Consider the following 13,696-nt stretch of genomic DNA (forward strand, 5'->3'; position numbering starts at 1 on the left):
GTTGGGGAATGTAGAGGGAAGAGAGGAAAACCAGGGGCAGCAGCCAGGAGGTCCAAAGATACAAAGAGAGAATGGGTAACCAAAATGTTCAGCACTTCATTGATTGTTAAAATTCTGAATCTCTTTGAAGTATTAGTATAACAATAACATAGTGAGAAAAAGAAATCTGAAAAAAAATTTTCCCATTTGTTTCCTTGTTTGTTTGCTTATTTATTTATTTTACATCCAGAATGCACCCCTATCTCCCAGTCCTCCCTCACAGGCTTCTCCCCTTCCTCCCCTTCCCTTCACCTCTGAGACGGGGAGGTTTCTACTGGGGAACCAACCCACTCTCACACTGTAAGACTAGACATCTACTCCCATTGAAGTCAGACAAGACAGCCCAGCTAGGAAAGTAGGATCCACAAGCAGGCCACAGAGTCAGGCTAAGCCCCTGCTCCAGTTGTTGCGGGACCCACAAGAAGACCAAGCTGCATATCTAAGCCTGGATTCAGCCCTTGTTTGTTCAGCCTCTAGGAGCCCTCAAGGGTCCAGGTTGGTTGAGTCTGTTGGTCTTCTTGTGGAGTCCCTATCCCATCCAGGTGCCTCAATCCTTCCCTCAGTTCTTTCACCAGACTTTTTGAGCTCCCTGTAATGTTTTAGTAGCTGCTGGGTGAAGCCTCTCAGAGAACAGTTATGCTAGACTCCTGTCTGCAAGCAAAACAGAGTATCACTAATAGTGTCAGTGATTGGTTTTTGCCCATGGGGTAGATCTCAAGTTGGGCCAGTCATTGACTGGCCATTTCCTCTGTCTCTGCTCCATCTTTGTCTCTTCACTTCTAGGCAGGACAAATTGTAGGCGGAGGTTTTTTTGTGGGTGAATTGTTGTCCTTATTCCTCCACTGGTAGTCCTGCCTAGCTACTGGAGGTGGTCACTTTAGGCTCCATATTCCTTATTACCTGAGGATCACTTTTTCAACATCCAGTTATTTCCTATAAGACACAGGCGGTTGCTCACTCAGGGCAGTCCTTGAGAAGCAAGTTCCTTTAAATAAAGGAATAGAAAAAAGTTACTTTAAAACCTGTTTTTGTGAGTTTGTTTGCCTATTTATTTATTTTAGAGTCTGATAGCTAGGTAAACCTTTTGTCTTTCTCAGTTGGAGGTCTAGAAGCTCTAGGTAAGTGAGGCCTGAGACCTGACTTTTACATTGTGAAGGGAACTGAGAAGGCCCCTGAAGCCTTCAGGGAAGAGCTGGATACAGTTAGTGAATATTGTCAGAGATCTGAGAAGGATAAATTAGCTAGAAGTATATAATCCATGGTCTAGTTAGAAGTATAAACGGTCTATGTATCAACTAAAGTGACAGAGACATCCCCATTACCCAAGATGGTGGTCTCTATAGATTCATTGGGGGCAGTCTTTGAAGGCTATATACAGCAACATTCAATTTTTAGCTGTCATACAAAACAGGATAGAGCTTTGAGAATTTTCCTGTAGAGGAACCTGGGAAAACAGACTTTACTTTGACCAGGCAAAGTATGGCAATATATCCCAAAATGTCCATACTCTGAGTCTTCTTTTTCTCCTTCTCCTCCTTCTCTTCCTCCTTCATTTCCTCCTCCTCCTCCTCCTCTTCTTCCTCCTCCTCCTCCTCCTCCTCCTCCTCCTCCTCTTCTTCCTCCTCCTCCTCCTCTTCTTCCTCCTCCTCCTCTTCTTCCTCCTCCTCCTCTTCCTCCTCCTCCTCTTCCTCCTCCTCCTCCTCCTCCTCCTCTTCCTCCTCCTCTTCCTCCTCCTCCTCTTTCTTCTCCTTTTCTTTTGTGTCCGTTAGAGACAGTGTTTCTCTGTCTTGGAACTACCTCTGTAGACCAAGCTGGGCTGGGACTCACAGAGATCTACCTGATTCTGCCTGCTCAGTGCTGGGATTAAAGCCATGTGCCACCACTGCCCAGCCATATATTCTCTTTGGATACCTTAAGGGTTCTAAGAGGGGGTTATTCTGTCTATTACAGGAAGCTTAAGCATTTTAAATTCCATATTCAGCAGGGAAGGGAAGGGAAGGGAAGGGAAGGGAAGGGAAGGGAAGGGAAGGGAAGGGAAGAGTTTGAGGATAATCTGTCTATTAATTATACCTATTTTTAGGCTCTAGGCTTAACTTTGAAAACATGTACTGGAGGCTAAATAAAGCTTGCTACTAAATGAACAGGTTATAAGTTAGCAGTTTACATATTTTAGAACTTTATCCCTGTTAAGTTTGAATCTTAAAAATCTGAGTTGAAGATTTAATTGAATTACCTTTACCTTCAAAACAGAACTATCACCATTTTTGTATGACTTAGTATATCCAAAGAGCTAAAGTTTAACAAAGTGCACAAAGACAAAGGAGTCAGGCAAATAATATTGTGAACCTCAGGAGACCCTTAGGAATTTGTAAATCTTGGTTACCAAATACATCTTATTTATCAAACATACGTTGTTACTTATGTAAGTATTATAGAAGCTGGTGTTGAGCAGTTAGCAAAGCCATAAGTAGTAAGTGATGTGTTTATAAAAAGATAAAGAGAGAGGGGATATGTTTTGGTGGATGTGTGGTGAGGTGTGAGGGAAGGGGGTTCCTCAGTGGGCCCATGCTTAGGCATCCCTTCCTCCTGAGGGACCAGCCACAGGACTGTATAGTATAGAATAGAGTTTATTCAGGGCATGGGGAGGGGAGTCAAGAGGGTAGTAGAGACAGTGAAAGGCAGGAGAGAGAGAGAGAGAGTGAGTGAGAGAGAGAGAGAGAGAGACAGAGAGAGAGACAGAGAGAGACAGAGAGAGACAGACAGAGAGAGACAAAGACACAGAGAAAAAAGCAGCAGCAGCAGCAGCAGCAGCAGCAGCAGAAGAAGAAGAAGAAGAAGAAGAAGAAGAAGAAGAAGAAGAAGAAGAAGAAGAAGAAGAAGAGGAGGAGGAGGAAGAGGAGGAGGAAGAAGAAGAGGAAGAGGAGGAGGAGGAGGAGGAGGAAGAGGAGGAGGAAGAGAAGTAGAGGCCAGCAATGAGCATGTGGAGAAAGAGAGAGGAGGAAAGAGAATGACAAGAGCAGGAGCAAGAGAGAGGAGCAAGAGAGAGTGGAGGGGGCAAGCAGCTCCTTTTATAGTGAGTCAGGCATACCTGGTTGTTGCCAGGTAACTGTAGGGTGGAGCTTAGACAAAACGCTAACAGTAAGATATCTTAAATCAGCTTTTGTTTATCTGAGTAGACTTTCATAACTTTAAATTTTATCGTCTTATAAAATTCAATACAAATCCAAAATATTTTAGAGACCTTTCCTTCCTTATTCTAAAAAGAGATATAGTGATAATCTAAGGGCTCAGTAGGATGAGAAGTTTTGTAATTGTTGCTTTATACCAGGTGGTCATCTTAAGATGGTAAAGTCACATGACATGTATTCTTTAACCTTAGTAAAGATGGTTTCCAGTCATGTGGTTGGTATTTAAAATATCTATTTTTAAAACATGAGTGGACTCCAAGTTACATATACACGAGTTGAATCATATATACATATATATGTGTGTATGTGCAACGTATATGTATTTATGGCTAGAGAGGTAGCTAGTGGGACTGCAGGCAGGCTGTAGTGCCTAGGGGAAGTTGAGGGAAAGCTAGAAGAGAGTGGGGCTTCGGGGGGGGGTGAGGTTGTTGGGATGTTGGGATGTTGGGGGTGGGGAGGTGAAGGAAGAGGGGGGAAAGGTGATCTATAGAGAAACCCAGATGGGTGTAACAGGCCAGAGCTGAGAGGTATGAATGTCACAGGGACAAGACTTTCCATCTGAGGAGTCCCCAAGTAGAATGAGTAGCTTGCCAGAGAGAAAAATGTTCCAAATCACAGAAGAAAGGTGTCCTTCCCCTGTCCTTGTGATTGGAGCCCAGAGGAGGCAAGAGGAGCTTTCTGGCACACAGGTGTGGCTTTTGTAATAACAGTAAACAAAACAGGCAGCTTGGGGTGACACTCATCTATCCAATAGAGAAAGAGATGGGAGAGAACAGGAGAAAGGGGAGATGTAGCAGGCTGCAGAAACCAGAGAGAGAGAGAGAGCTGTCCATGTGGAAGGCACAGCAGGCCAGAGCCCAGAGAGAGGAGAGCAGCATTAGAAATCAGACAGAGGGAAGTGGCAGCTGAAGAATTGGACTCCAGAATTTGGAATCCAATTCTGTGAGTGGCAGGAGTCAGCAGAAACAAGTGAGCTTCTGTATCTTAGGAGAGTCAGACCATTCTCCAGAAGGGAGCTCATTTATGCTGTTCCTGTAGTTCCTACACCAAAATGAATGAGGAAAAAATAGCCAGAGGCAGGGATATATGAAAGAGTCTGTAGTGAGCCATGTGGGGAGAGCGGTGAGGGGAAGGTACAGGGAAGAGAGGGAAACCAGGGGTAGCAGCCAGGAGGCCCAAAGATACAAAGAGAGCAGGTAACGAAAATGGCTGGATTATATTGAGAAGGGCAGCTGGGGGAAGGGCAGCCCAGCTGCCTAGGCTGAAGGGGTTTAAGGTAGGAAGGCAGGGTATACCAGCCAGGAGGGCCCTGTAACAGGTAGGGACTGAAAAGTGCATGGAGGACCTTTCAGCTCATCCCCAGTATTTGCTTTGATATATTAAATAGGCATCTCAGCCATTTGTCTCAGGTTTGAAACCTGGACAACTATGGAGGTCTGAGGACACCTTATTTCCTTCCATTAAGTTTAGTCTTGGGGAAGGAAGTTATCATTTTGCTGGCAAGCAACCTCACTTATGGAGACATCTTACTAGCCCCTTTTCCCTTCCCTTCCCTTCCCTTCCCTTCCCTTCCCTTCCCTTCCCTTCCCTTCCCTTCCCTTCCCTTCCCTTCCCTTCCCTTCCCTTCCCCTACCCTCTCCTCCCTTCCCCTCCTTTTCCAGTCCCTTCCTCTCCCTGCCCTCCCCTCCTCTCCCTTCACTTCTTTTCTCTCCTCTCCTTTTCTTTCTTCATTGTATCTTTCTTTTAAAACTTCAACCTCCCTTCTTCTTTCTTCACTTGCTTCTTCTCTCCCTCTCTTTTTCTTTTTTTTTTTGTCTCTTTTGTCTCCCGTCCTCTTCATTTCACCTCTACTTGTTCCCGTGTGGGTTTGGTAACATTTGGATTAGTTTACAGGTCTAATCTGGCTCTGTGTGCTGTAACAGCAGAGCTGAATGATGCAGGATGGAGCAGGCATTTCTCTTGCCCACTCTTCACCCGGCTGGTGCTTGTATAGTTGCATCTTTGTTTCTCTATTTTATAAGAAGAGCTTTATGACCCCAAGAGGTAGAACAGGCAGGGGACTGTTGAGCTACTGGGAATAAGAGGTGCCCTCTGGGTTCAAGCTACCCGTCACTCACCCTTTAGTACACGTATGGAATGTTTAGTAAGGGTTAGACATTACTCTAGGACTCCTCCTCTTTTTGCTTAAAAAAAAAAAAAAACAAACTTCATTTGATGCCCCACAGTTTAATGAGGCAGGGCCAGCAATTGCCTTCATTTTATGGGTAAATAAACTAAAACCTAGGGAGGTTAAGCACTTGTCACATAGCAAGGATTCAAATACAAACCAAGGAGTTTTGCCACCAGCTCTGCATTTGCTTTCCTAATAAGAAAGACCTATTTGGTTGCTTATTCTGATTACAAAAATAATTTATATGTATCATAAAAGATTCAAATATCATGCATGTGGCTCTGTTTCACACTCTGCTCTAGCCCACAGAGGGTCTTTCTTTCCACTCATGCCACATTCTTTTTTATAAAATTTATTTTTTCTCTATCTCCACACTTTAAAAACACTTATCTTCTTCCTTTTGTCAATGAGAGGAAGGAACCTGTTTAGTTTTTTCATTGTTGTAAAAGGCAATATATATCTATAATAAAAGATGATGTCTTTTTTGTTCACATTTCTTTATTTTTATTTTATATTTTATTTACATTTCAGATGTCAGCCCCTTTCCCCATTTCCCCTCCCTAGAAAACCCTTATCCCATGCCCCCTTTTCATTTTTGCTTTTATACAATTTTTTAAAAATGTTAATCAAAGGCTTTATAAGTTTGGTAAGGCTCAATCAGGAGTGTAACCCAACACCCAACCTAGATATAAAAACTAGAAAGATGATGTCTTGATGAATGTCTGCATATGGAATAGCAAGCTAAAGCTAATTAACATATACATTGCATATATGCCAATTTTGAAAATAATGAGAACATTAAAAAAATTTTAAGAATAAAATATTTTGTGTTGTTATCTCTCAGCATTGCAAATACCCGTTACAGAGTTCATACTGGCATCCTGGATCTTCTCAACCTCTCCCTACCCTAACTTTCTCAAGCTCATGAACTTCCCTTCTCCCAGCTTCTTACTCCTATACAACCCTGCCTTGTCAGCCATGTATCCTCTTGGTGGTCTCTGTTCCTCTATCTCCTGCCCTTCCTCTTGGTCTTCCTCCTTTAATTCCTCCTCCCTCTCCTCTCATGACCCAGTTCAGTCAGCTGGTCATGCTTAGTCTCCTACTCTGTCTCCCTGCTCTGGACCCTTCCAGATGTTTCTGGCTGTACCCTTCCTCATACCTACAATAAAAATCTCCCCCTAAAACATAGAAAAATAGATTGTTATTAAACATAAACAAATCACACACACACACACACACACACACACACACACACACACACACACACACACACACTATTGGAGCACACACAAGACCTAACAAGTTCAAGCCAGAGAAAGTACCACCCCTAACCAAGAAGGTGTTTACAGTTGATTCCCACTGGCAAAGGGAAAAACCAGTTTCCTCTAATGGCGTGTTACTGGGTATATCACTCATACTCCATGCTTTTGAGTAGTTGACCAACACAAGAAAAACTCCATGTTTTTTTTTTGGGGGAGGACTTTTTGTTTTGATTTTTTTGTCTTTGTTTTGACTTTATATTGTTTTTCTGTTTGGAGAGGAAGAGAGAGAGAACATGAAGTTGGGTGGAAAGGGAGGTGAGAAGGATCTGGGAGGACCTGTGGCAGGGCAAACAGGATCAAAGCATAATTGTATAAAAATTATTTTAATAAAAATCAAAAATTCAAAACTTTATCATAAAAAGCTATAAACCCACCCCAAAACCCAAAAAACAAAGAAACAAACAAACAAAAAAAAAAACCCAACACATTGAAATTAACCACACCCAAAGACTATACAACTCAATGAACTTCTATAGAATCAGAAGCTGTGGAGCTTCACTGATAAGTTTTTTCTCTGTTGGTAAAATGAGCCAATTAAAGCCAGATAAAAAATACAAATCGATGCAGGTTTACTGGGAAGCTGTTTTTTGGTGGGCAAGTTAACTGGACCCAAGGACAGAGGCCAGGGAAGTCTTTATGGGAAGGGAGACAGAGGGGAAGGGAAAGAGAAAAATAGAAAGAGCATGTGGAAAGAGAAAGAAATGAGGGGAACCAGAGGAAGAGAAAGAGAAAGAAGAGAAATAAACCAAAATGTCCAGCTTTTATGCCAAAGAGATTCTGGGGGAAGGGCAGCCCAGCCCCTGGGTTGGAAAATTCAGGGTTATAGGGAGGGTTTGGCAGGTAGTAACAGAGGGATGCTGAGAAAACCTGGAGGCCAAGTCTAGTTTGGTATATAAAATATGCACCTCAGTCCCTTGTCCTGAGGTCTGAAACCAAATATTCATATTGTATTTTATACTTTCACTATCAAATATATTTTATGCACTTGTCTTAGTTAGCATTTCTATCACTATGAAGACACACCATGATCATGATAACTCTTATGAAGGAGAACATTTAATTGGGGTTGTCTTATAGCTTCAGAGATTTAGTCCATTATCAATCATCATGGCTGAAATGGTGGCAGCATCCAGGCAGACATGGTGTTAGAGAAGGAGATGAGAGTTCTACATCTTGATCAGCAGGCAGCAGGAGGCAAGTGTCACACTGTATGTGGCTTGAGCATCTGAGACCTCAAAGCCCAACATCAATGATACAGAATCAGAGACAGTCCCCACTCCAATTGTTAGGGACCCACATGAAGGCCAAGCTGCACCACTGGTACAAGTGTGTAGGGGTGTGGCTAGGCTTAGCCTCTGCAGGGTCTTTGGTTGGTGGTTCAGTTTTTGTGAGTCCCCATGGGCCCAGGGTTAGTTGACTCTGTCTTTTTGCAGTGTCCTTGACAACTCCACCTCCCTCAATCCTATCTCCTATTCTTCCACAAACTACCTGAATTCTGCTTGATGTCTGGCTATGGTTCTCTGAATCTGTTTCCATCAGCTACTGGATGAAGCCTCTCAGGAGACACATATGCTAGGGTCCTGTCTGCAAGCATAGAATCATAAATAGTGTCAATGGTTGGCTCTCTCCCATGGGATGTGTATCAAGTTGGACCAGTTATTGGTTGGCTATTCCTTCAATTTCTGTTCCATTTTAATCCCTGTATATCTTGTAGGCAGGGCAATTTTGGGTTGAAGATTTTATTTTATTTTATTTTGGTTTTTCGAGACAGGGTTTCTCTGTGTAGCCCTGGCTGTCCTGGAACTAACTCTGTAGACCAGGCTGACCTTGAACTCAGAAATCCGCCTATCTCTGCTTCCCAAGTGCTGGGATCAAAGGCGTGCACTACCACCGCCTGGTGGGTTCAAGATTTTAAAGGTTTTTTTTTTTTTTTTTTTTTTTTTTTTTTTTTCAGACATAAAGCAAAAGAAAGAAAGAAAGAAAGAAAGAAAGAAAGAAAGAAAGAAAGTGAGCGAGCCAGGAGAGATCATTAAAATAGTGCATATGCTTTGACTCAAAAATAAAATAAAAATTTAATTAGTCAGACAAAAAAAAAAAAAAAAAAAAGAAAAAGAAACATTGTCTCAGGTATCAGAGCATCACCTAACACAGTCAGGCTGAATATAAATCTAACCCTGACACTTCATTAGCTAAGTAGTTTCCTGTGAAGTGGGGGAAGTGGAGAAACTGAGGAAAACTCAGAAAAGTTGTAACATGTCTTCTCTGTAATCATCTGGCTGTCATGAAATAATGGATGAGACCCTGTGACAACATGACTGCGTAAAAGGGATTCTCTGAAAGCTGATAAAACATGTTTCTTGATAGAGTGTGAGGATGGGCACTTTGTAGACATTGGTCCATTTCCTTAGAATTGTGTTATTTAACTATTTAAACTACAACCACTTGTAATACCGGAAGTATAATTTACTCTGTGTATATTATATGAGTAGATGTATGCTTTATGAATTATAGCTCAAAGATCTGTTTGAATATGACAATAGAAAAAATGTTTATGGTTTTTATAACAAAAAGTGAGGAGAATAAAAAAATACATCCAAGAAAAAAAAAATAAAGTTGTGGTGTATGTGTAGTAACAAATTATTAACAAATCCCAGCACAAGGTTTCTACCCACCTTAAACCATTTATGTTCCCGGATGAAAGATATACACAAAGCTTTTATATTTTAATATGCCTTAAATAGCACAATAGCTGGGCAACTGTCTACCCTCCATGCTGTTAGAATCCATTTCCCTATTGATAACACTGAATTATTACTTAGTATTTACTATGTCTCATCTGGGCTGCTCTTAGCTCCAATTGGCCATCCCACACAACCTCATTTTCTTTATTCCTATCCCATGGTGGCTCTCTTTCTGTCTCCTGCATGTTCTTCTTCCTCCATGGTGGCTTCTTTCTTCCCCCCCTTTCTTCTTCCCCTAAGCTCATAAAAACTCAACCCCACCTATTTTTCGTCTCCCCAGTTATTGGCTGTTGGCATCTTTATTCACCAATCACAATCAACCGGGGGCAGAGTCACTCAGTATCTTTAGGTGCAGACTCTTTCTTGGGGGAAAACAGCTGTGGGGGACCCAAATTAGTAATAAAATACAAGCAGCATTAGGCCAACCCACTACAAGTATGTGTGTATATAGGTCTCGAAACCAGAAAGAGAGTCATGCGAGTAGAAGGAGATCTTAAGGGGTATAATAAAGAGAACGAACAATGGGATTTACACATTAAGAAATTGAGAGGGAGCAGAACTGGCGGAAGAGAACAGCTAAAGAAGAAATAGGGTAGGGGACCGTGGGAGAGTAATGAATGAGGACACAGTATAAGAACATATGTATGAAGACGCCAAGCTGAAACCCGTTATTCTCTATTCTAGCCTAAAAAAGTAATTAAAAATTATTAGTGACATGTAGTACGTTGATAATATGGTACAGATAGCACTTCAGTCTGCTTTCACGACATTGTTTCCACCCCCCAAAGAAACCATACACTTATTAAATGGTCCCACCTCCCCACTGTCCCATGCTTATCACCCCACATAAGCACTGGGCTTCCTCCTGCTTCTATGGCTTTGCCTTTTCTGGACATTTCATGCAAGTGACATGACACAACAGTCCTGTAACTTTCAACAAGAAAAGAAGAAGAAGAAAAAGAAAGAAAGAAAGAAAGAAAGAAAGAAAGAAAGAAAGAAATCTTTGAGAATTTTGTGGGATGTGTTTTGATTACATATACCTTTGCTCCAAATCCTTTCCTTTTCCATATTCACCCAACTTTGTGTTCCTTTTTAAAGCTATCAAGTACAGTTTGTGGAGTCCATATACTCTTGGGTATGTGAACTTCCACTAGATCATGGTCAGCTTTGAGGGGGCAACCCTTAAAGAAAATGGACTCTTGTTTCATCCAACAGCAGATGGAAACCAAACATCAGACAGAACTCAGGGAGTTGTGTGGAAGAGTAGGGGGATAGAATTGAATGAGCTGGAGGAGCCAAAGACACCACAAGAAGACCTACAGAGTTAACTAACCTGGGTCTATGGGGGGCTCACAGAGACTGAACCACCAACCAAAAAGCATGCAGGGGCTGGACCTAGGTCCCCCTACATATTTGAAGCAGTTGTATAGCTTGGTCTTCATGTGGGTCCCCTAACAATTGGAGCAGGGGCTGTCTCCATTGTCACTGCCTCCCACTGTTTCCCCTTCCCCCAGCTGAACTGACTGCTTGGGTCTCAGTAGGAGATGTGCTTAGTCCTGATGCAACTTGATGTGCTGGGGTGAGGTAGTTCCCAAGGGGGGCTTCTCTTTTCCTGAGGAGAAGGGGAGGGAGTAATGGTTGGAATTGATCTGTAAGGGTGGGGCTGAGAGTAGAGGAGGGAGGGGTGTGTGCTTGGGATGTAAAGTGAGTAAATAAATAAATTAATGAAAAACTAGGAGTCTTTCTTCCAGTAGCTTGCAAATGCCAAGAGAACCCACTGGTACAGCTTCATGCTCACGATTCCTCTCCTGGATAGGATTTGATTTTGAGGCTTGGCCTTTTCCAGATAAATCTTGTGCAACCGTGCCTTTTGAAATACTAAGATAATTATGGTCTGGGAACATAGGTCAGTGGGGTGACTTGACTAGTGTTGATGAAGCCCGTATTCCATTCCCAGCACTACATAAAATCAGGTGTGGTAGTGTATGGCTGCAGTTGCAGCACTCGTGGGATGGAGGCAGTGCGATCAAAAGTTCAAGTTCATCTCTGTCACAAGAGCGAGTTTGAGGCCAGCCTGGATTGTATAAATCAATTAAAATGGAAGATAACTATGATACAAACTAATGCATGTATAAAGGTGTCCATGTAAGGCAGTCTCTAGCCTCTGGTTCTTTTCCTCAGGGCTGTGTGTACTGCAAGTGACCCAAACACAGAATGGTGAGTATATCTCCCTAGCACCCTAAGCCTCCCCCAGCATTCAGCTAGTGAGAGTTTGGAGGGAGTGCCAAGGCTCAAAAGGGACCTGTTTACATTGAAGCTAACCTAGAATCTGATTCCCTTCCAAGGCCTACTCCCCAAGCCTTCCCTCCAGGCTCAGCCTAGTTCCCTGGTGCCCCTGGGTCAGTCAGTCACTCTGAAGTGCCAGGGGCCTTCAGATGTGGATTTGTATCGGCTGGAGAAACTGAAATCGAAGAAGTACGAAGATGAAGACTTTCTCATCATTCCAACCATGGAAAGAAATGACGCTGGACGCTACCGATGCTCATATCAGAATGGGAGTCACTGGTCTCCTGCAAGTGACCAGCTTGAGCTAATTGCTACAGGTAACTGAACAGGGGAGGAATGGAGTACTGTTGCTCTTGGGCTCCTGGGCTCCTGGGCTCCTGGGCTCCTGGGCTCCTGGGCTCCTGGGCTCCTGGGCTCCTGGGCTCCTGGGCTCCTGGGCTCCTGGGCTCCTGGGCTCCTGGGCTCCTGGGCTCCTGGGCTCCTGGGCTCCTGGGCTCCTGGGCTCCTGGGCTCCTGGGCTCCTGGGCTCCTGGGCTCCTGGGCTCCTGGGCTCCTGGGCTCCTGGGCTCCTGGGCTCCTGGGCTCCTGGGCTCCTGGGCTCCTGGGCTCCTGGGCTCCTGGGCTCCTGGGCTCCTGGGCTCCTGGGCTCCTGGGCTCCTGGGCTCCTGGGCTCCTGGGCTCCTGGGCTCCTGGGCTCCTGGGCTCCTGGGCTCCTGGGCTCCATTTCTGGACTTGGGGAGTATGAAAGTACAGTTGGTGATAGACAGCCAACTCCTAAATCCCCAGGTGCTGGAGTTAGAATGAGACAAATGAGTTGTTGGTCTTGCTTACTGAATTTAGGAGTGATGTCTTTGGGACAGTCACTAATCAAGAGAAGTAATACTGTAATGCAACACAGAAAACTTAAAAAATTTGGCTATCACAGAAAAAGATTTTCTTTCCTTCAGCAGCTATCAACCGCCTGCAGTTCCTCAGGAAGGCCCTCCCCTCTCCAATATTAAACTGGCTTGATCTTGTATAGGTAGCCACAGTTTTTGTGAGATCCTGTTTGAAATGCCTGTGTCATGCACTGAAGATGTTATTTTGTATATTTTCTCCATGCTTTTAAGCTTTTTCTGCTTCCTCTTCTTCAGTGTTTCTTGAATCTTAAACGGCATTTGCCCAAATGTCCTATTTAGGCATGCTCTTGACTTTTGTATGTTTTTTTAAATTAATCATTCCATTTGTTTACATCTCAAATGATATCTAACTTTCTGGTTACTCCTCCACAGCCCTCCCACCCCCCATTCTACAACCTCCCTCTTCTCCCTCCCTTTTGCCTCTATGAGGGTGCTCTACTACTCACCCACCCTCTCCTGCATCCCCCTAAGCTGGGGCATCAAACCTAAACAGGACTAAGGGCTTCCCCTCCCATTGATGTTAGGCAAGGCTATCCTCTGCTACCTATGTATCTGGAGTCATGGATCCCTCCCATACACTCTTGGTTGGTGGTCTAGTCCCTGGGAGCACTGGGTGGTCTGGCCAGCTGATGCTGTTTTTCCTATAGGGTTGCAATCCCCCTCCACTCTTCCAGTCCTTCTGATAGCTCCCCCAACAGGGTTCCTGAGTTCACTCTGATGGTTGGCTCCAAGCATCCACATCTGCATTGGTCAGTAACTGCTGGCCAAACCAGGTTCCTGTCAGCAAGCACCTTTTGGCAATGGCAACAGTATCTGGTTTGGTGTCTGCAGTCATAATGGATCTCTAGGTGGGGCAGTCCACGGATGGCCCTTCCTTCAGTTTCTGCTCCGCTTTTAGTTCCTGTTCTTCCTTTGGATAGGAATATTTCTGGGTTAAAAACTTTGAGATGGTTGTGTGGCTCCATCCCACCACTGGGGGTCATGCCTAGCTCTGAAGGTGGTCCCTATAGGTTCTATCTCCACTTCTTTGCTAAAATCAACCCTATTGGGT

The 13,696-nt window shown here is 43.8% G+C and overlaps 1 protein-coding gene across 2 annotated transcripts in view; it reads left to right on the forward strand.

Annotated features, from left to right (window-relative positions):
- LOC143440852 (platelet glycoprotein VI-like) overlaps positions 1 to 13,696 on the forward strand; it is a 34,218-nt gene that overhangs the window by 781 nt on the left and 19,741 nt on the right. For both annotated transcript variants that reach the window (XM_076927723.1, XM_076927722.1), the window contains exons 2-3: positions 11,642 to 11,677; positions 11,806 to 12,063. In XM_076927723.1, coding sequence (XP_076783838.1) covers positions 11,642 to 11,677; positions 11,806 to 12,063 — 294 coding nt within the window. The remainder of the gene's footprint in view (positions 1 to 11,641; positions 11,678 to 11,805; positions 12,064 to 13,696) is intronic.

The sequence above is a fragment of the Arvicanthis niloticus genome, chromosome 30 (assembly GCF_011762505.2).
Source record: "Arvicanthis niloticus isolate mArvNil1 chromosome 30, mArvNil1.pat.X, whole genome shotgun sequence".
NCBI lineage: Eukaryota > Metazoa > Chordata > Mammalia > Rodentia > Muridae > Arvicanthis > Arvicanthis niloticus.